This window comes from Pseudoliparis swirei, chromosome 5, assembly GCF_029220125.1.
Source record: "Pseudoliparis swirei isolate HS2019 ecotype Mariana Trench chromosome 5, NWPU_hadal_v1, whole genome shotgun sequence".
Classification (NCBI taxonomy): domain Eukaryota; kingdom Metazoa; phylum Chordata; class Actinopteri; order Perciformes; family Liparidae; genus Pseudoliparis; species Pseudoliparis swirei.
This window is the reverse complement of record NC_079392.1, coordinates 16,987,192-17,009,228: the sequence shown is the minus strand read 5'-3', so window position 1 is coordinate 17,009,228 and position 22,037 is coordinate 16,987,192. Positions and strand designations below refer to the sequence as shown.

Here is a 22,037-nt window from a genome sequence, read left to right as displayed (position 1 = left end):
TACAATTCAAAACAGTTTTATTGTGCATCAATGCAGTGACAATTCAAGACTGTTCATCAGAAATGTGTGGAAGTCTGTGTCCAAAAAAATCTTACATTAAGTAATTTGACAAATTCACATTTATTTTTTCAATTATCAAAAATAAACAGTCAGCATTTACCAAATAAATATGACGCCATTACAGGAATGATTAGAGGTGAAGACTATTTCTTCCGACGGTCGTGTTTCCTTATGATGTCGAGGAGGTTGTTCTTAGTGACCAGCGTGTCATCAGACCCTTGCTTGGCCTTTTGTTTTTCCCTCCTCTGCTGCTCATGGAGGTGGGGTGAATTAAGGAGCTGAGGTGGCAGGATGGATCCTGTGAGTTTGACCCGCTTCACCACCTCTAGGAATAGACGTTTGTTGTTGTTGTTGAGGAGTGTGATGGCTGTTCCTCTGTGTCCCAGTCGACCCGCCCTGCCAACCTGGATGGGAAGAGATGAAGGATTTTGTCTCCTTTTAATAAAGAAACAAAACAAAAACACACACTCTGAAGTTAAAATTCACCCTTCTTACACGTTGCCACTTTTCTACTCCGGGTATCATTACCAACCTGATGGACATACTCATCCATTGTGTTTGGCATGTCAAAATTAACCACCAATCTGACGTTGACGAGGTCCAATCCTCTGCCCAGCACACCTGTACTGATTACCACTTCAAAGTCTCCATCGAGAAGACCCTGATGATGACAGAGCAAATATTAGTCATGTTAAGCATCGTCAAAACCCCAATTACACAGACGACAAATGTTATGAATGACTTCATTTTCAGCAACTAATTCAATATTTTAAAAAAAATATGAATGCTGCAGGATTTAAACAAATGTAATTATAAACTTTGCTGGTTCTGATGATTGGTCCATCCTTTGTAAACAATCCCACCACAGAAATTCCTTTTACATTATGCATGAGATCAAACGGTTTCCAAAGATACCAAGTTTACATTTAATCACACGCAAAGGACACCTTTGTTAGTTAAATATTTTCTAAGTTAAATATTTTCTCAGTGTACCGAAGAGTATAAATAGCTTAAATTATGTGTTCGAGCTAGCAGATATAGAACATATAGTAAATGGACTGAAACTGAAACTTGTATGAATTTATTTATTTCCTGTTACCAGAAAGGATGTTGAAAGGCATTCAGATAAACTAAAGATCATTTTGGGCCTTGCCCAGGACGGCGGGGTTTTGGCAGCGTCGTTCTGCCTTCAATATACCAACGCTTCAGCCTCAGCTCAAAGTGTCTCCCTTGGAGACCAAACACAGGAGAATTGCTATTTATCCATTTTACAGTGCATGTTCTAGCTGCCTCTGGCCTCACCCTGAGGATGCGGTTGCGTTCCCGCTGGCTCTTGTCAGAGTGGATTGCCACCGTTTTAAGGCCTGTCACCTTGGCAACCGCCTCGCACAGTAGATCAGCCCCCAGTTTACAGTCTACAAAAACCACCACTGGAGGCTGGTACAGCTTACTGTCCTGCAAAGCCGAAAGGTAAAATAAAGGATTGGGTTAGATTATATTTCTTACATCTTACATGGTTTTATCACATTCTGATATTTCAGTAACTATTTAGACAGCTTAAGCTCCTCATATATATTGACTATTTAGGTGTTTCACTTTGATTTAAAATTTGCTTATCAGACTGCAAGAAAGGTAAAAAAAAAAGGTGTATTTGCGATCAAATACCCATACATTTTCGTATGCAAGAAACATATTTAGTCCATCCCAATACATAGTATGTCAAATGCAGTATGCCTACGGTACCATTTTCTCCAAAACGTTGTCACATTTTACCCTATGCAAGCTTTTCTGGCTCTTCTGACCCACAGTCTTTTGCACAGCAGATATATGAAAAAGATGTTCAAAGTTCAGTAGTACTTTGTGAGGGTAGTTGCAGTAAGGGGGCTTTTAAAAACTTGGACAGATTTAAAGGCTCAGAATCCTCCAGCAGATGGCAGTCATGACTTTCCAGCCAACAACACACACTTACACCGTCTAATATGCTCAAAAAGATCACATTCACCTGTTTTGCTAAGAATTAAAGCTTGGCAACCTTTAACAGACAAAATTCCCTGTTTTCCATCTGGTCCCAATTTATATTTTTCCATTCATACCGGGACAAGGGAGGAACAGCTTTGCACGGCCTAAATACATGTACTTAAAAGTAGCTTGCATCGTTCCACTCAGGTCTTCTGCCAAGTTGTGAGTGTATGCTAGGTAGAATAATACTCCTAGCCCTATACTTAAATAACAGCACTTTTAACTAACATTGCTTAAAACGAATTAAAAAGAAATCACCATCACAACTACCCCCACTTCAGAGAAGTAGCTCCCGTACCTCACACAATGGTCTAACAACACTTCTTCACCAACTTCGCAAAAACAGACCCTTCCTATCCTGCCTTTTAAGCCACTGGTGGGATTCCTGGAGTGTGGCCATTGCGCACATCCACCCATTTCCTTCAGATAGGGGCCAGGGCTGTAAAAATGTCTTTCTAAATATGGTGTAGTCGTAAAGACTGGCCCTTGGAGCTTAAGGAATTATTACCTTTACACAGATGGTTAATACAATACCAGGCTGGTGCCTGTGTGTATCAAGACTAAATAACTATACACTATAGCACGGTGGCTCAGTGGTTAGCACTGTCGCCTCACAGCAAGAAGGCCCTGGGTTCGAATCCCGGTCGTTCCAGGTCCTTTCTGTGTGGAGTTTGCATGTTCTCCTCGTGTCTGCGTGGGTTTCCTCCGGGTACTCCGGTTTCCCCCACCATCATAAAGACATGCACCGCAGCCTCACCCCGGTTCGTATGGATGTGAATGAATGTTGGTGGTGGATGGAGGGGCCGTAGGCGCTGATTGGCTGCCTCGCTTCCGTCAGTCTGCCCCAGGGCAGCTGTGGCTACTGATGTAGCTTACCACCACCGGTGTGACTGTGTGTGTGACTACTGGACTCTGTAAAGCGACTTCGGGTGACTTGAGAAGCGCTATATAAAATAAATGATTATTATTATTATTATTATTATTATATAATTACCCATTTTCTGTAACTATAACCTACATTGAGAATCTCGAACAGCTTCTTCTTTTTGGAGGGTTCCTCTAACCACAGCAAGATCTGCCTCACGTTGGCACAGGGCTGGTTCTTTTCTCCAATAGCAATGCGGACAGGGTCACGAACCAATCGGGCAGCCAGCTCCTCCGTCACTGTTGGGATGGTGGCCGATACCAGCAGAGTTTGGTGTTCTTCTGGGACTTCCTCCAAAACCTCCAGCACCTGCTGCTGGAAGCCCATCTTCAACATCGTGTCTACCTACAGGATACATTACAAATACATGTGGCTCCAGGACTTTCTCCATTTCAACGTGTAACGATTTATGCACACTTAAAAGTATATAACTAAACACTTGGAAATCTATTGTCATGCTATTAATGAGAGTCAAAAGGAGTTTATCAAAATCTTAATTGTTTGTTCATAATGTATACTTTAAAATTCCAGTTCATTTAAAAAACACTACACAGTACAATTGAAGGTTTTCTGGAGTAAAGTAAGTATTGATCCTTTGATGCAGAGAACTTCAAATAACTGGATGTGTAAAAAGTGTGTCATGCTTACCTCGTCAACCACCACAACCTTTACTTTGTCCAGCTGCACTGCCTTCTGCTTCAGGATCTCAAGGAGTCGCCCAGGGGTGGCTATGATAATCTAAAAAGGGATTCAAAAGAAGAACATGATGCTGTGGAAAGTGGAGAATCAGAAAGAAATTTGATTGTTGGAGGAAATTACTGTAAAAACATAGACTGTACTTTGATGCTGCTTTTGAGGCGGTGGAGTTGTTGGGGAAGTGGCATGCCGCCCACCAGCAACACAGTTCTCATGTTGGGGAGGCCCATCACCAACTCCTTGGCCTGTCTCTCTATCTGAATGGCCAGCTCCCTGGTGGGGGTCAGGATGAGAGCCACAGGGCTACTTGCACTGTGTACTGATTTCTAAAAAATAAAAATGTACAGCATTTTTCTACATGCAATTCCAAAAGCTATGGAGCAAATTGTTTAGACTCCATATGAGAGCTTTTTTGGGAGTAGTTAAATACTAATAATATTTTATTATATCAAATGTAATTATTTCGTATTTCAGAAGAGATTAAAAAAGATCAAATTGATCGAGCATGAAACAATATCGCTCCATTTATTAATACTGTCCGCCTAAATCACAGTGATGGTGTGCAAATGTATAAATTCCCCCCAACAGTAGTAAAAAAAGACACAGAAAAAAGTGCATGTAGGAAAAGAAACCGAAAGGGCTTATACAAGGTTCTCACCTAAAGTAATATACAAGTATAAAGTTAAACGGGGTAAATCAAACATAAGACACGATAAACAAGTACCTTGTCCCATGGTCCTGTTATTCAATCTATCAACATGTGTATGTGTATATAAATTTGTCATCAACAAATACAAAACACTATGTACATGATGGCTCAGTAGCAAATACAGAGGCTTGATTCACCAGGTTGTACCTTAATCTATGTTTAATGTTACTGAGTGAAGATGAGGAGTTAGCAATAATAATGTAAGTATTCCAGAGTAAAACACCTCTGTGTTTAATGGAGAACTGGCTATGAATGGTACGGCTGAAGGGAGGATTGAGATTATCAGATTGTCTAGTATTGTAATTATGAAGTTGTGAGTTGGTCTTAAAATATTCTTTGAAAGGTGTAGGGAGCATATTAGAAAGGTAAGTGCATGTATAAATGAAAGAACAGGTCTGGACTGTGTTAATGTCATAGACAATACATTTAGTTTATTAAACAGAGGAGCAGATGGAGCCAAATAGTTAGGAGGTAGCTATTCTTACATTGTTTTTGCGTAATGAGTAATTTGTGTAAATTAGATGGATATGTACTTGCCCAGACAGTATTGCAATAGATGAGATATGGATAAAGTATGCTTCAGTGATCAACAGATTCTCATGTCTAAAAATCATCTTACCTGCTAGATCGTAATTATTTGTCCTTGTGTCAACATAAATTCAAACTGGCCTATGTTTATACTGCCAAGATAAACTGTACCTTATATGTTGTATCACACGTGCCTTTACCTTTTATAATCAACAGAGACGTAAAGCGAAATCAGGCTTTTTTTTAAGGGCACTATTTTTCCAAAAAATTTCGATAAATTGTTCATATACATTGAATTTTCTCTGGAGGTTTCCTATAAACTACAAAGCAGATGAATAGCAGTAGGCATTTTCTTAACGTCAGTGTAAACAAAGAATCTGATGTTTGTTGCATTACTGTACCTCCATTGCCCTCACTACCACTGGCAGCAGGAAAGCTACAGTCTTTCCCGAGCCCGTGTCAGCACTGACGATCACATCCCTGCCACTGAGACCAACAGGGACCATCTGCATCTGGACCGGAGTTGGCGCCTCATAGCCTGCCTTTTTCAGGTTGCCACCAAGTGTGGCGGGGAAGCGACAGTGTTCAAACTCAATGATGGGTCTCCGGACATCTCCACCCTGGGTTTCAATGATGAGCTCCCGTTTAATCCTCTGGACCTGCTCATCGGTGAGGTCCGATATGAATTGATCGTCCCTGTAGACATATCCGGCCTCCCTTTCATCCACTCCATTAGTGTCCACCGCTGGTAGTTGAGGTTGAGTCCTTTCATCTCCATTGTTGTCCTTACGGTCAAACACATCAGCCCCGGTCCCCATCCCCATTTGGACCAAATGTTTGGCTTTGCACTCAAGACTGCAAACATCATTGTCCGTGCTGTCACAAATGTACTCCCCATAGCGACCACACATCACACAGACAGGCTCTCCTGGCTCTGGCCATCTCTGGTTCTTTTTGAATGACTTGACAGGTGGTTGTTGTTGTTGTTCCTCCTCCTCCTCCTCCTCCTCCTCCACAGTATCATTCAAGTCAGACTTATGTACATCTTCTTGCAATGAGCTCTCTGTCAAACCTTCAGAGTCTCCAACTGCTTGTATTTCCTCTTCCAGTTGTTTGGTATCTTCATAAGCCTCCTCCTTCTGAACAGGTGTTTCTGAGCCACCTTGGTCTTCTCTCCCCTCCTTGCCTACCTTGATTTTCTTATTCAAATGTTTTCCTCTGACCTGGGAAGGTCTCTTCACTTTCACGGCTCTTGGCATAAACATCTTTATTGTTAACCTGTGAACAGCAGAGGAACAGATGTAAACATTAAGTTAGTTTCAAGGAATTCGAGGTCATTGTTTTGACAGAAACAACTTCTCAAAATGGTGGTAACGCACGGTGGGCTCGTGCCGCATAACGTGACCTCACAAAGAAACAACATGCCGGGAAGTATCGTAATTGAACGTTTCTTAAATATTCAGAGCATTAACGTTATACATACTTCCTCCTGACAGCTTACAACGCGTTATCTTCGTACTGTTCAAAACGATTTCCGGCGCGGACCTTTGACGTAATGTTGCAATGAACGTTGGGAAATGTGGTTCGCAAAAATGTAGCGTATTTTGCTTTACCTTCTGTCAGCCGTTAGGATCCTTTACAACATATCGTAGTCTACGTGTTTTAATTAAACCGGGTAAAACATTTTTTTGAAATCGAAACACTTGAGCTTCATATTCTACTTCGAGGGCATGTTTTACAGTGTGGGTGTGGCTTTAGAAATGAACTGTGATGTCTCCAATGTAACGTTAATTAAACAACTGGAATAAGTAGGCTACAACGCAGTGAATCCCTAACTTTAAAACGATGTCGGCCTGTCAGGTTAAAAACAAGTGGGTTATTTATTAAAAATCTTAATCTTTTTTTGTTTTCTGGCACATTGTACGGCTGTCCTCTTTTCATGTAACATTCATATGCTCATCGAAAACTCAAACATCAGAACTGTGCTATGCTATACGGTTATTACATAACAATATTTAAATAAGCGTGCCTTCATGAGGTAAATATATCCAATATATGGTGCAGTCCTCAACAATATACTTTTTCCAACTTATTGTAGGACTATACAAAATACTACAGGGCCAGAACAACATACCGCTAAACAAAACTGTCAATATTCCTGACAGCTAGGAAGGTACCTTCTGCGCGTGCGCATTGCGCAACAAAGGTGCTAGGCTTGGAGAGCCACAGTGCAGCAGGAAAAACCGCACCGCGGCACCAAGGGATAGAAAGCCAAACGTATAGGTTATCAATTCAAGAATAAATGGACATGAAAGGGAGAAACTGCCTGCTTCCAAAGAACGAAAATAATGGGAATATTTCAGATTCCATCCCAACTGAAGAGCAGTTTTTCCACTGAAATCCAAGGAAACCTTCCCAGCTTGGTCCGACGAAGCCCACTTCCACTGATAGACAGCAGTATGGGTGTACAACGGCAACACTAGCGACTGTGTCAAATAGTCTGAATAAGACGACGAAAAACCCGCAGCTAAGCTCGCATTTTATGACAGAGAGGACTTGGGAATTGTCTGTGGAAAGTCTCCGCCTCTTATAATTTACAGCCGTTACTTGTTTTCTAAGAAATCCCGGGCGTTGGGATGCGTTCGCGTTGTCTCGCTTTATAGGGTTCAAGAATACAATTGAGGGATAAATATGGGTGAAGTTCAAGACGTCAGGGATGTTAAGAAAACCTTCGTTGTTCCATCAGTAAAGTCTTTTGAGCACTATGACTTCTCCCGAGCCAAAATATGTTGCAGCCTCTCATGGCTGGTGACCAAAGCATACGGGACAGGTAGGTGCATTACTCGACCTCGAGAGAATTACCTGCACGCTGCATGCATAGTTGTGTTCTTCCAATGCATGTTGGTCAGCATTTTTTATTAATTACCTGATGCATTACATGTTGAATATCACCCGTATTTAAAAGGCGAAGACAGCAAAAACGGTCCTCAAAACAAACACATTACAATCCCATTATAATGCAGAGCCATACTAGACTATAGATATTTACTATGGACTCATCATTGATTACCCGAGGCAGTATTCTCTTCAAATCTCCCCTATAGAAATGGCACATTGATTTTCAAACCAGTCTGGTCCTCAAACAATATTGGCCAATGGTCTTCTTAAATGAATTGCCTTTTGAAAAAACTATTTTTTTTCCCCCCAAAGGCTAAGATAAAACCAGTGTCTTGTATTGGATTCCAGTGATCAATAAATATATTGTCCAGTTTAATGAAAAGGGAGAAGGCTCTGCTCAGTGTAGTGCATTGGAGGTATGAAGATGTCCTAAATGATGTCACCTTTAGGGTACAGCACCCGGATTTAGAAAGAGATGCACATCATGAGTTTTGTGATTTACATTGACAGCAGGTTTTATAGCACACACATTATGTACTTGGTAACAGTACTTTTGGGACAAATGAAAAGGTTTGTGGTATCATAGGGAAACAATCAACACAACTTAAAAATCTGTTCAGCAATGAAAACATATTCAGAAGGGGATTTTATTGTTCGTAGTATTGCAATTGAACTAACCTGGTGAACACAATTCTATGTTAAATTGATTTAAAACTTAATTGAGAACTAATGCAGGAAGGGAAATTCACCACCTAAATTTTGAACAGTGAAATAAAAACAAAATGGCAATTCTGTCTGAGTATGGTTGGTATGGCTCGTACATTGACAGAGGAGGAGGCTTGTTAGACGATGACTCGGAGGTTCACCTTACACATCGTCCTGGGGTTCAGCATGTATTCAAAAGAGCCAATTTAGTGCTATGGTTGTTCATTTGAGAAATAATAATCTTTTCTCGTCTATATGTGTAAATGGGTTTGTTACACTATATTGCAAAGCACTGATGCTGAGAAATGAGTCAAAATTAGTAACACTGAATGATGTGTTAAATAACTAAATTGAAATGATGTGCACATTCACTGGCAGATATTAAATAATTGTAAATTGAAATGATGTGCAAATTCACTGGCAGATTTTTTAAATAAATATTAAATATTGAACATGTAAAAACCACAGTATTCTGTCAGTTTGACCTCGGATTGATGGATGGATGTGCTCTTTTTTAATTGATACAATTATCAGAGGTGTTTTGTGTAAATAAAACTTGTATCAACTTCTGTTGTCCATCAGTGGGAATTACAACAAATGGATTCACAGTAAAAGTAATCCATTATCTCGTTCCACCAACATCTATGTCACAATCCCCTTCATAGTATTGTGACTTTGGACTGGTGGCATGTTAACTCACATTTGAGTGAGAATGAGAAATGTTAGCCTTCAGAAGCAACCGTTTTGCAGTTCCTATACATGGCAGTCGCTTCAAACTCGAGTCAATTACTTGATGACAGCCAGGGCTGATAAGGTTAAATGAGTAAACAGAGACACATAACTTTTCTTTTGAGCCTTTAATGTGGAAAAACTGATTGACATCTTGTTTCTACAATGCACAGCCAATGGCCCCGGTCCAAAAAAGAAAAGAAACGCTGCCTATACCCAGTAACAGTAAATTCAAGTAACTTCGATTCGTTGTTCTATCACTTTTATACTATCACTTGCACTGCACCTTTTATTAGGTCTTATTCATCTACATTTTCTATGTATTAAGTGTAGAGCGTTTTTTAAAAGGTGCCTTGCTACAAACCGTATTTCACATTAAGTACAAGGAAATATTAGATTCTTGAACATCTCAATAAATGCTCTCATAACATATAAAATCAAACTAAAAAAGAAATGCATGGAGACGAGAAAAGGTTATTCTTTCTTATGTACTTATTGTAAATCGCTTTGGATTAAAGCGTCTGTTAAATGACATGTAATGTAATAGCATGTAATGTAAAAATACCTATGTGTATCACTTTAGTTAAGTTTCCCATCACATATTTCCCATGTGACACATCAAAACTGAGGACATTTGATCAACACAATATTAACTTGTCACAGCATCACCATTACACTAACTTAATGTCACCAACCTAAATCAGAGTCATCATTTTGACTTAATAGCCACTTTGATTGGTTTACTTTAGAGAGATGCATTAAATAATTTGGAACATATATCACTATGTGACTATTCATGTTTTGATAGCAGCATTACTTTTGTCTGCCCAGACTTACCTCAACAACTAAATCACTTGATTAAAAAACAGGTTTTCCACTTGTTGAGAATGTATTTAGATGCATGGAAACGCTTTCATCTGTCAAATGAGGCTGGGAAAACAGACTTGTATTTGCATGCTGACTCAAACAAAAGGTTCTGATTGCACCCTATAATCAAAAATGAAAATACTGATTAAATATTCTATTTAGATGATCTGGTTAAATAACTTTTTTCAGGGTGTTACTCCACAAAGTGAAATAAAAACCAGGGAAACATCAATTAACAGCCATGCACACTAGACTAGAATATTGAATCTTCATAAAAGTGTAAGATTTCAAATAAACCCAAGATAGTCAATTAGATTATTCTTCCCTGTTCTGTTCTTTACCATCCAGCCTATTGTTCATGTTGATCCCCTTTATAGTTATTAAAATGAAATCTTTGGAATTCTCATATGGGCTTAAAAGTATCAGCTCTAAAATCACAAATACAGCTCTGTTTGTCTGAACAGAACAGACAAAGATGTCTTGGTGCTGTTATTACACACAGTCACTATCCCTTGCACTGTGTTGTAATAGCCATGCAAACATGTAATTCCTTGCAGATCCTCTGTGTATTTTCAACCAGGGCTGAATTAAATGAACTGATTCCAAAAATACAGCTCTCGAAAAAGAGGGTGAGGGAGAGTGCAGGGAATAGAGAAAGCAGGCTGCCTACGCTGCTTTGAATACTTCACATGCATCTGCCTCCTTACACCAATGCAAGTGGTACATCAAGAACATACAATCTAGTACAGGGATTCCCAAAGTGTGGTGCGCGCACCCCTGGGGGTGCGCGAGCTGTCTCTAGGGGGTGCGCGAGAGGAAAAATGTAATGGCGGTCTAATAGTGTAATAATTAATATTAAACATTCTCAGGGCTCTCAAGTGTCACGCATTGAGCGTGAGACTCAGTGGCGTCCCTAGGCTAAAGCCCCCCCCCCCCGTCAACAACTCTTCTCGGAGCAAAAAAAAAGAAAAAATGCGGGGGATTGGGGGTGCGTGAACCCGGTCGGGATGTAGAAGGGGGTGCGTGGCCTAAAAAGTTTGGGAACCCCTGATCTAATAGATGGAGCAAGATGGAGCCTTACAGTAGCTGTTTGAAAATGCTATAAAGCACAAACTGAGACCAGAGTTTAATGTGCGAGACAACTATGGTTAATAAGCAGAGCTCAGAGTAGATTCACTGTGACCAGAGTGATGGGTAAAATGTTTGTGGGCTATTGTGAGTAAGTTTAATTCTCTCCATATTCCCGTAATGAGCACTCAGATGATTAAAATTAAAATGCAAACAGCAGTGGTTTGTCAAGGGCCAAAGACTGGAACGCTGTGAATGTGTAGCAATGTTTTTCAGACGAATGCATAAGTAAAATCTAAATTACGACAAATATAATTAAATACTGGAATACAAATACCAACTGGAGTAAACCTTTCTATAGTGTTCGATGAAATATTAATCTGATAAAATGATCGTATGTTGAGTTTTCTGTCTGCAATGATGGCCAGGCATTAATGTGAACACTGCTATTGAAGTTATTCACTTTCAATTGTTATATTAATGTGATTTCTAAGCTCAGTAAACTAGGCCACACAACAGGAAACATTCCTGATGTGGATAATGGTCAGTCTCAACAGGTGATTTGTGTGTGTGTGTGCGCGCGTGTGTGTGTGTGCGATGATGATGATATTTTCTGTACAATAGAAGATAGCTTTCTCTCATAAAGCAAGGGTTTATAAACATTCTACCCAGCTCAGCAAGCACTATCAAGAAAGGTGTAAGACAAAAGCAATACAAAAAGCAATGTTTTTGTTATTCATTATTTGTGTACACACGCTCACACACACAAACACACACACACTCATACATGCAGGCTCTCTCTTTGGTGAGGCCGGCAGTGAGGGGTGTTCCCAGAGAGGTGGAAGCTGCATAGATAAAACCGATCAGGCTCCACTCCTCAAGCAGTTGCTATAGCAACACTGAGGTCTATCCACACATATATCGACTTCAAAACACTGTCAAAGTATGGCAATGAAAAAAAGGAAGCAGACTTGCAAAAAGAAACAAAAAAAACCTCTGATGCAGTTTTGGAATAAAGCTTCAAACACTGTCATTTAGCTCACGTTTACCAGATGTATCCCTTGTTTAAACCAGAGTTTAACAACATAATTTAAATTCATGTGAGAAATGAGTGGGAGGTATGACAAGGGTTCTGTTTTCCATATATTTTCCATATTATTATATATTTGAAAATGTTTGTCCTCAGTTTATATATCTGTGTGCTGATAGTGTATTGTTGATGGAGGAAATTATAAACTATTATAGTCTCAACCCATATTAACACTTCAGTTCTTTTCACTTAGGCTACCAGGGAGTTAGTGCTATCGCTCACCACAAATCCCACTTTCTCCCCTCCATCATACAGAAAGCATCCCGGCAGACTTAAAGGACCCCTTCTACACAGACCAGTATGAGCAGGAGCACCTGAAGCCTCCTCTTACGAGCCTTCTGCTGTCTGCGGACCTCTACTGCAGGGTGGGCTGCCTCATCCTGAAGAGTGAGCCTCCAAAGCCCCTGCTGGGCCACAATGCTGTCATTCAGGCGTTGGCTCAGCATGGGCTTTACGTCACCGACCAAGAGAGACTGGTCACTGAAAGGGACCTTCGAAAGAGGCCTCTACAAATGGTAAGAGAGATCTGGAAAACCTTTTCTGAAGATTGTAGTTGCTCTATACAGTAATAATTGTGTTGGTTGTTATGCAAAAACACTCAACTTTCTGCCTTGAGAGCATCAAGTTAATATTACATCATAGTGGTGATCACATAGGAACGTCATCCATGTCCTATTTTGAGAATACCCTGAATTTGACACTCCCTTTCAGTGGTAGTGGCTTTTCTGTTTGTCAGTCCCTGAGGCATATTTCATGCATCTTACCTCATTCTAGCATTCCACCGAGCTTGTCTTTTAAACTTAAGTTAACCAGGAAAGAGGACGTTCACATACTTCGCTGCTCACATATTTCTGCTTATGCACTCGTGTACAAGTTGGTTGATAGTTGGTTGATAGTGTCTGCATGCATCCTAACTGAGCGATCGGTTGCATGATGTATCAGCAAAATTCTGTTCAGGAAAAGCAACAACAAAAAATTACACTAATATTTCCTTCAGTTATTTTAAAAGGTAAGCACAGGTGTCTGTAAAGAGCTGAACTAATAGAAATAGGAAAAATAGTGTTTAAAACCACAATGTTTCTTAATATATAATAACTGTGCATAGTAAGATAAGATACTGTGGCAGCTGTCTCCAATTTGGCCTCGGCTGCTGGTGATTGGCAATCAGTCAGCAGCATAAAAGCTCTCAGTGGAGAGTGGAGCAGGAGAGTGAGCAGAGGCGCAGTGTTGCGGTTTGCTCGGTGCGTGTGGTAATAAATATGTTCACGAACAGAACCTTGGTCTCGTCGTTCATGGCTGATCCTTGGAGCTTTTGGGGGAAACCCACGGGTAGCGGCGTGAGAGTTGCTACACTGGAGCCCAACGTGGGGCCCCCTGGAACAAAGCAGCTGGAAGGGATGCACACGGACCGGCCAGAGGATCCATTCTGCAGCTTGGGGCAGATGCTGGCCTGGATAGAGGAGATACGACGGGCACAGGCGGAGGAGAACCGCCAGTTCCTCGAGGCCTCCAGGATCCGCCGGCGCTGCGGCTGACTCCCGTTCTCTGTGACCCGTCGGCACTAAGGCCGACTCCCTTTCCCCGTGACCCGCAGCCGACCCCCGAGCCCCGGGACCCGTTGGAGATGCCGACCCCCGTCCCCCAGGACCCGTCGGCGCGGCCGATCCCCAGGACCCGTCGGAGCCGCCGACCCACGAGCCCCAGGACCCGGCAGAGCCGCCGTCCCCCAGGACCCGTCGGCGCTGCCGACCCCCGTTCCCCAGGACCCGTCGGAGCTGCCGACCCCCGTTACCCAGGACCCGTCTGAGCTACCGACCCCCGTTCCCCAGGACCTATCGGAGCTGCCGAGCCCCGTTCCCCTGGACCCGTCGGAGCTACCGAGCCCCGTTCCTCAGGACCCGTCGGAGCTGCCGACCCCCGTTCCCCGTCCCGGCGGGCTTCAGCTCCCCGCTCCCCCGTCCCGAACCCCAGAGCCCCCATGTCCTGAGCCCGGTCCACCAGAGCCCCCACGTCCTGATCCCGGTCCCCCAGAGCCCCCACGTCCTGATCCCGGTCCCCCAGAGCCCCCACGTCCTGAACCCGGTCCCCCAGAGCCCCCTCCTCCGCCCAAGCTTTCATGGGGGCGAGGGGGAGTTGGTTAGGCAGGATGGAGCCCCGGCCTAAATCGGGTGGTAGGGATATGTGGCAGCTGTCTCCAATTTGGCCTCGGCTGCTGGTGATTGGCAATCAGTCAGCAGCTCATAAAAGCTCTGTGGAGTGGAGCAGGAGAGTGAGCAGAGGCGCAGTGTTGCGGTCTGCTCGGTGCGTGTGGTAATAAATGTTCACGAACAGAACCTTGGTCTCGTCGTTCATGGCTGATCCTTGGAGCTTTTGGGGGAAACCCATGGGTAGCGGCGTGAGAGTTGCTACAGATACCATTTTACTTTATTCATCCTCAGCAGGAAATTCATTGAAGCAGCAGCAAAAAACAAAACAAAAAAATACAGATAGTTCAAGTCTGTCTGGGGATGAAACCAACATTTAAAGGTACAAGCTGACTAAAGACGTCATGTGTATGTCATCTATTGCTATCTTTATAGTGTCTTTCTCGTTGTGTTGGAGCTCACTTTAGAGATGACTTTGCAGGCATCCTGCTGAATGAAAATGAGTGATTCACATTATTTGAGGGCAAAGTCTCAATAGGAGGCTTTACTGCTCCAGTGAATTGCAATTGAGGCATGATTAGCACACAGTTTGCCTGCAGTCTGTTTGTAGTCTTGCTAGTTTTAATTTCCCTTCTATGCAAATTCAAAAACTATGTTAATATTCTTGGTTAGATAATGTTCTAAAAAAACCTTATATGAAGCCATTATTATATGAAGCCATTATTATGATAACTGCTATACTACAAGAATGTAATGGAATGTGCTCCAATAAATGTAAACATCAATTTATATTAATCAGACATTTATAATATAAGTTATATTTGTAATTGAACAATCACTACATGTACTTTTTGATATGTAAAGGTTATTGCATTGGTATTGAACATTTTACATTGATAAAAAGTGCCTATCAATTATTTTTTACTGTGACAGATTGATTAGTCAATTCCTGTTTTGCATATTGATGAATAGAGGTGAATTTGGTTCATGCTGCTGGTTTCCTCTTTTCTGCTTCCCTTATTGGGCAGGCGATCAACCCCTCTTAGGCAGGCGATCCGTTTCCATGGTTACACTCTAGGTGTGTGTGTGTGTGTGTAGGTGCTTATTCTTGCATATGTCGTATGCACAGTCTGTGCTTATCTGTGCAGCCATGTACTGTGAGAAAAAGCAGGCAGATGGCATTTTTAAGACACACAAAGATACACGTATATACACACTCACACACACACACACACACATCCTGCCTACAGTGAAGTACAGAAAGCTAACCAGAGTGCCAGAGAAAAAGACTTCTCATCATCTAACACGCTCCATCTGTCCTTATCTGTCTCTTCCTCTTCACTTGATCCTCCTAGCAAAGACAAACTGAAGCAGTATAGTGGAAGGGAAGCCCATCCAAGAACGTATCTCCGCCTCGACAAAGCCATGATATTATGCTCAATGCCAGCGGCGGCACAGTATGCATGGATGGTAAGAGTAAAAGAGTGTTCAAAAGAGTCTGGATGGAGAGATGTGTTTTGTGGAAGAAGTCTCAACACTAGGGATGCATTTAAGAGTATTTATTTGACAGTCATTTCTGGTTGTTTTAAAGTTTCTGTCGACCTCCAATAATCAGACAGACAATCTAATGTCTCACAAATAAGATTAGTACTTACAGGCTCCATTTAGTGAGCTTAAAGCTCCCAGTTTGTGTGTTGTTCTCACTCAGCGCCCCGATGGCGTGCTCTCTCCTGCTCAGCATTTCAAAAGAGACTGAGCTTTGCGCCAAGAGAGGTAACAGCTGCTTTCCGCTTCCGGTTTAGAGCCCTACCCCCGGTTTTAGACTTCAGAATAAGAGCCTAAACAGGAAACCAGCTAGGATCTCAAGGGAAATGCACCTCTACCATAATAAAACCAATCTCATTCATACTGTCCACATCCTACAGTTGTGATAACAATAAACCTCATAAAATCAACATTACAGTTACACATATAATACAGTGATCATACTTGTCTATGCTTCTTAATACATTAATCGGAATATTCCTCCCTAATATCCACAATGTAAATTATCTTTCTATATGCATTATTTAAAACATAAGACTTCCTTATTTCCATGTGCAAGTGTACATAAAATCCACCACAACCTAACAATGGGCAGTGAGCATATCATGTTTTCTGCACTGGCTAGAGTTAGACTGTTTTTCTGCCTGATATGTTTAGTTTGTTTGTGTTTTGAATTTAAAAAATAGTATCTGCAAAGGAAGAACACTGATGCTGAGTCTACACCAAGAGGGTTCAGGCATCAAACCTGAAAACAGGAACACATTTGTTGAGAAAAAACATGCTTACACGTATGTTCCTTATCAGCTGATAAAACACAAGTCAGTAACTAATGATGATTTGAGGAAAAATACTTGGAAGTTCTCTTGCCAATCAATCTAGTTTGAAGAAATATTTTTCAAAATACAGTGAGTGAAAACAATCATGTCTACTGTTTGTTCCTCTGAGCTATGTTTTTGCGATTAAACAGCTCCTGTCGGGTTACCCGAGGCCCATCGATCCCAGGTGAGGAGCCCATGTAAGAATACATCTTTGGTCCCTTTTGGGCCAGGCCTACAGGGGTGAATGTAGTGAGTGTCCGGGAGCTAAGCCTGAAGAAATAACAAGCCGAGAGACAGATTTTCTTTTCCCACTTGCAACATATGGAGAAAGAATATTTGCAATTAACTAGTAAACTAAACTAGCAATGTATTTCTCAGTGCAAGAGACCCAACACCAACAAGTTCTCAGTTCAGTGTTGTGGAGATTATATTAGATAGATATGTAGAGATGATCCACAAACATTTCCTCACAGGTATGCTTTATTCTTATTTTTTGATACGTCATAAGACTTAAAACAGTGTTAGTATTGGATGCTCTATATTCTGATCTGGTTAAATGCTTAGCGTATTACACTAATAGAGAAGACCAAAGTCATTTTCTCTTTAGAATGTCGAGCAGGGGATTTTGTGACAAATCATTTTCCCTCTAGATATCTTAGTATCACCTAAGTATTCACCTGGTTCCCTTTTTTACTAACATTACACATGTTGGTTAAACTATAATAACACATAATCCGCAACAAATTTATGGTGCCACAGATTTGGCGCCGTCTGGAGCTTCATACAGGAATCTCATTTTCTAAGATTAAATTAAACAAGTGTTATTCTATTATAGTGATTGTTTTATTGAGATTTATCCTCACTTTTGAAATGTCCTAAAAGGTATAATAACAACAACATTACAATATGGCAATGATTGATTCGAAATGTACATGTATTGACTTCCATCAGGCAACAGTACATTGACTGCATTAGCCTTGATTGTTCCATACAAACGTTCATAGAAACACACCATAACATAGTGTACCATTCTCTCTGTCTCTCCACATAAATAGAAATGTAGGACTTTGTGCAGACAGAAGAGAACTAGGATCCTAAACTGGTAAAATCAGGCAACGCTCTGCAGATAATCTGCAGCACTGTGTTTTGCTTTGTTGAAGACCCAGTTTTAGAGCGCTTGCAATGATCTCATATAGTGTGAAATGAAGACTGTCACATGAAGAGAAATGCAGGTTTTTGGTGGAAAAAAAGGCTGTGTATGAGAATACATCACTTTTAGAAAAAATACCAGATTTGGCTAAAAGCAAATGTCCTACTGAGGTCCGATCCCCATTCTCACAGGGATTTACTCTGAACAGTAAAATAAATGCTGATCATGTTTATGTACACTTGTGTATCACTATTCACACATGAAGTAGTTTCAACCCACAGGGCCTTTTCAAACAAGGATTTGGAGTGCAGGCGTATCTCCAGGCTGGGTCAATGCTGGCTGATAGCCATGATCGTGTCCCCAGATAGTGTTCTAAGGTTAGCTTTGAGGTTTTCATATTTGCTAGGTTGGGTTTGAAGCATATGGAGGAAGAAGGTATTCTGCTTAAAAGCTCCACTCCCACAAGTGATGCCAGACCTCACGGTTGGTATACATTTTGTGAATCCGAAAGTGTACAAGGGTATTTGTCCGAGAGCATTTCTTATATTTCTGCTGCCAATCGGACAAGCTGTTAAATGAGGTGTGCCGTCTCTCCGTTTAATAAAAGGAAGAACAGAGAAAGGACGAGGAAAGTTTTATTTTCTCAAAATATATTTTATAATTGTGGAATTTTTTTTCCAAATTCCAAATGCAGTTCTACGTCATTCAAACAATTTGGTTGAAAATTAGCGAGAGTGAGTGGTGACTGACTAGCTGTGTTTCCGAGGAACAGACCTGATTCAATTAATGAAATGGTTTAAACCAATTAATTTTGACTGTCACCTTTTAGGGGTTTTCTTTCTCACCTCAATTTAGTTGTAATTTCCAGAGATTTAAATTCACAGATTTTCTGCTGTAGCTGGCTGAGGCGAACGTCACCTTGTTGCAAAGTTTGAAGTTTGGAAGTGCATAACATGGAAGTGCAAAATATAAAAGTCTTGCTTAGATGTTTCTATTGTGAGTAATCTGTCATGCTATATATATATATATATTTATGGTGACCTTGAACAGAGAACAGAGAGCGGTAGAGCTGAGAGCTTTTCCTTGTCCAGTTGAGTTGGTGTGAAGTTACCTGAAGCTTTTCAGACATATGCCCCAGCATGGAGCCTGTGGGCCTTGACAGGATAGTTGTGCTACTAAAAGCATAGTGCATTTCCCATGAGACTGCAGTCAGATGGAACCTGCTTCGGGTCATTTTATGCACCTACTGTTTTTGGATGGAAGTTCATATAAAATGTTGGGATTATCATAAATAACCAATGAAGCCTTGCGCTTCAATAAAAACAGGCACAGACTGATCATTGGCCGTGACCGCTAAAGCCCTTTGAAGATGTTATTGTAGATTATGTAGACATAACTGTTGTCATTACCCCAATTAAAGATCATGTTGAGGTGGAATAAAGTCATCGGAATAATTTCACAAATAATTTTTCAGAGATCTTTTGCAGTAATGGTAGTGGAGTATAAATGGTACTGGAGTATAACGCATCTCTCTCTTCCTGGTTCAGGCCATGACAAGCAGCTCAGGGCTCTAACAATGGAGATGTTTGTTTATTTACAACAGACACAGATAGTGATTACCGCTGTAGAGAGTGGCGGCCATCAGCCACTCTTCCCGGACCGGCTATGTATGAGAAGCACAGAAAGACAACACACACGGAGGGAATGTTACTTCATTCTCCTCAGGACACCATCTTTACACAGCAAATAGTTATTTGCGTCAATGCTCTGCATTTTGGACTTAACACCCTTAAGTGCTGAAAGAAGCTGCTTTGTCACATTAGAAAATATGCATGATCCCAGTGTCAGAAAAAACGGATATGGCCGGATACCAGTCAGTATGATAAGAGTTTAACAAGATTAGTTCACCTTGTCGTCATTTGATCTCATCAGACCACAGCAGATCCAAATCAATACCCTCAAATTGCTCAGCAGAAGGGAGGAAATCGGAGGCAGACGAGGCCCTGGAGAAATGACGCTGGTCCCTTGGCCTTTTTAAATTTGGTCTTCCCTTGAGTTGATCATGTGTTGTGGAAATGCGGAGCAGATTTGTTTCTACAATACAAACTGATAACATGATGATTATGTGTGTGCATTTGATCGTTTGTCTCTGGGATAATGTAGTACAATGTTTGGACAAGCTAAATGAAGGGCATAGGAAACATCTTAGCAGTATATTATTGAAGGGGATTGGTTTGCCGCTTGGTTGCCAGATCAGAGAAAGAGTAAATTAAGCATTAAACTACAGTCACACAGCAAATTAATTTCAGAGCTAAAATGCACCTATAGTCGCAAACTTTGGGGGGAAGAAAACCTCTTGGTTTTCCAGCTGCCATCACACAAATGACAAAAGACCTATAAAGGAATGATATGCCAAGTAAACATTTTTACAAGAGGGAATCAAGCCCGTATTAGCTCTCTAGCATCACTGGATTGTGACTTTTATGCACTGCATCATTGTGGAGTGGCCGCTTTTCCATTTACGGCTTAATTGTGTTTGCCCATGGAAAAACTGGCATATAAATATTTGGCTTTTTATTTCCTGGATGTTTGTGGTGGTTACACAGTCTAGACCAGGGGTGCCCACACTTTATTTGCTTGCAAGCTACTTTTAAAAAGACCAGGTCAAAAAGATCTACCTAAATTAATAATGCTAAATATATTTCTACGCTTTACTGCATATATGTATATTTATATGTATATATATATATATGTGTGTGTGTGTGTGTGTGTAGATGACCAGCAAACTAAAGCAAACATCACGAAGGCTTGAAAGCATATGGCGTTCTACTAATCTGGAAAAATCACACTTAGTTGGGCGAGATAGTCTTAAAACATATAAGAAAGCCCTCCGTAATGCCAGAGCAGCCGATTACTCATCAGTAATAGAGAAAAATAAGAATAACCCCAGGTTTCTCTTTAGCACTGTAGCCAGGCTGACAGAGTCACAGGATCTGTGGAGACGTGTATTCCTATAGACCTCAATAGTAATGAGTTAATGAATTTAAGCCCCAAGTCCCCCAATTTGGTGAATCTTTGATATTGTGTTTTATCATAAACATGAGCAAATATATTGATGTTGTACATCAAATTAAAGAAGACAACTTGGGCTACAAGAAACAGTAAGCCATTTCAACACAACTCAAACACCAACTAATATAACCATAACAATATCATAATCATAATTTTGTCATGAGTCGGCCCACTCAGAACGTTTCCGGAATTAGCAACACGTAGCTTTGTGCTATCGTAAAAAACGAGATGTTAGAAAGCAAGAGGACTTCACACAGATTGTAAATATCTTTACAGAATCCTTCTTATAAAACTTCTATTATCAAAGAAGTTTCATCTTTATTTACTCCTAACTAGTAACATATATACTAATATTTACACATCTGAACAAAAGCTCACATGTGTTGCCTTTATTATAACACCAACATTATTCAAATAGCTTTTGTGGTTGCAGAGCTTCACCCTTTTCAGTTTGGGTATGTCATTTCGAGCAGAAACCTAAAAAATCGGGTGGGGTTCAAGAGGTTAATGAAAATATTCTAACCGTTAGAGGCAAGATTATAATCTCTTGACCTCAACCGGTGCCAATCTGTCCTTAAGTGGAGTGGCCTTGGAAACCGCTGTATGCCATGCTGTATATTTGGATGGCTTTTCTCCTATTAACTTTGACCAACTGTCTTCGGAAGGGTCACGTGATGCGAAAGAGGTAGGAATGCCGGACAGGAGCTCCCGGACTGAACACTTTATTTAACATTTCAGGTAGAGATTAACATTAATAGAACAGGTCGAACGAAGAAGTAATGTCACTGCATGATATTTGGGGGGAAACAAGAGAAAAAACCCAAACGGGACGGTCCAGACTTCGAAAAACTCAGTCCGAAAAAGAGACCAGCGACCCCGACAACATGGCGGAAGGCGCGAAGATTGACGGCCTGGTGAAAAAGATAAGTGACGCAGTATTTAAGAAATTTAGCTCCAGCCTGGATATGAAACTCGAACAAATAGCTAAATCGGTCAACTCGGTGTGTGCAAGTG

At 41.0% G+C, this 22,037-nt stretch overlaps 2 protein-coding genes across 8 annotated transcripts in view; one reads left to right on the top strand and one right to left on the bottom strand.

Moving 5' to 3' along the window:
• On the bottom strand, positions 1–7,146 carry ddx59 (DEAD (Asp-Glu-Ala-Asp) box polypeptide 59). Of its 4 annotated transcripts, none has more exons than XM_056414818.1 (8): positions 7,115–7,146; positions 5,339–6,215; positions 3,844–4,026; positions 3,653–3,742; positions 3,098–3,349; positions 1,363–1,515; positions 593–721; positions 1–464 (listed from the first exon to the last, which is right to left on the bottom strand). In XM_056414818.1, the coding sequence occupies exons 1-8, from the start codon at positions 7,129–7,131 to the stop codon at positions 204–206; spliced, it is 1,962 nt and encodes a 653-aa protein (XP_056270793.1). In that variant the 5' UTR covers positions 7,132–7,146; the 3' UTR covers positions 1–203. The 4 variants fall into 4 exon arrangements, with proteins under 4 accessions (XP_056270793.1, XP_056270794.1, XP_056270792.1 ...); XM_056414819.1 differs by lacking the exon at positions 7,115–7,146 and adding an exon at positions 6,421–6,466; XM_056414817.1 differs by lacking the exon at positions 7,115–7,146 and adding an exon at positions 6,317–6,388.
• Positions 7,147–7,158: 12 nt separating this feature from the next.
• camsap2a (calmodulin regulated spectrin-associated protein family, member 2a) overlaps positions 7,159–22,037 on the top strand; it is a 70,273-nt gene continuing 55,394 nt past the window's right edge. For all 4 annotated transcript variants that reach the window (XM_056414806.1, XM_056414804.1, XM_056414803.1 and 1 more), the window contains exons 1-2: positions 7,159–7,767; positions 12,550–12,809. In XM_056414806.1, coding sequence (XP_056270781.1) covers positions 7,629–7,767; positions 12,550–12,809 — 399 coding nt within the window. In that variant the 5' untranslated portion in view covers positions 7,159–7,628. The remainder of the gene's footprint in view (positions 7,768–12,549; positions 12,810–22,037) is intronic.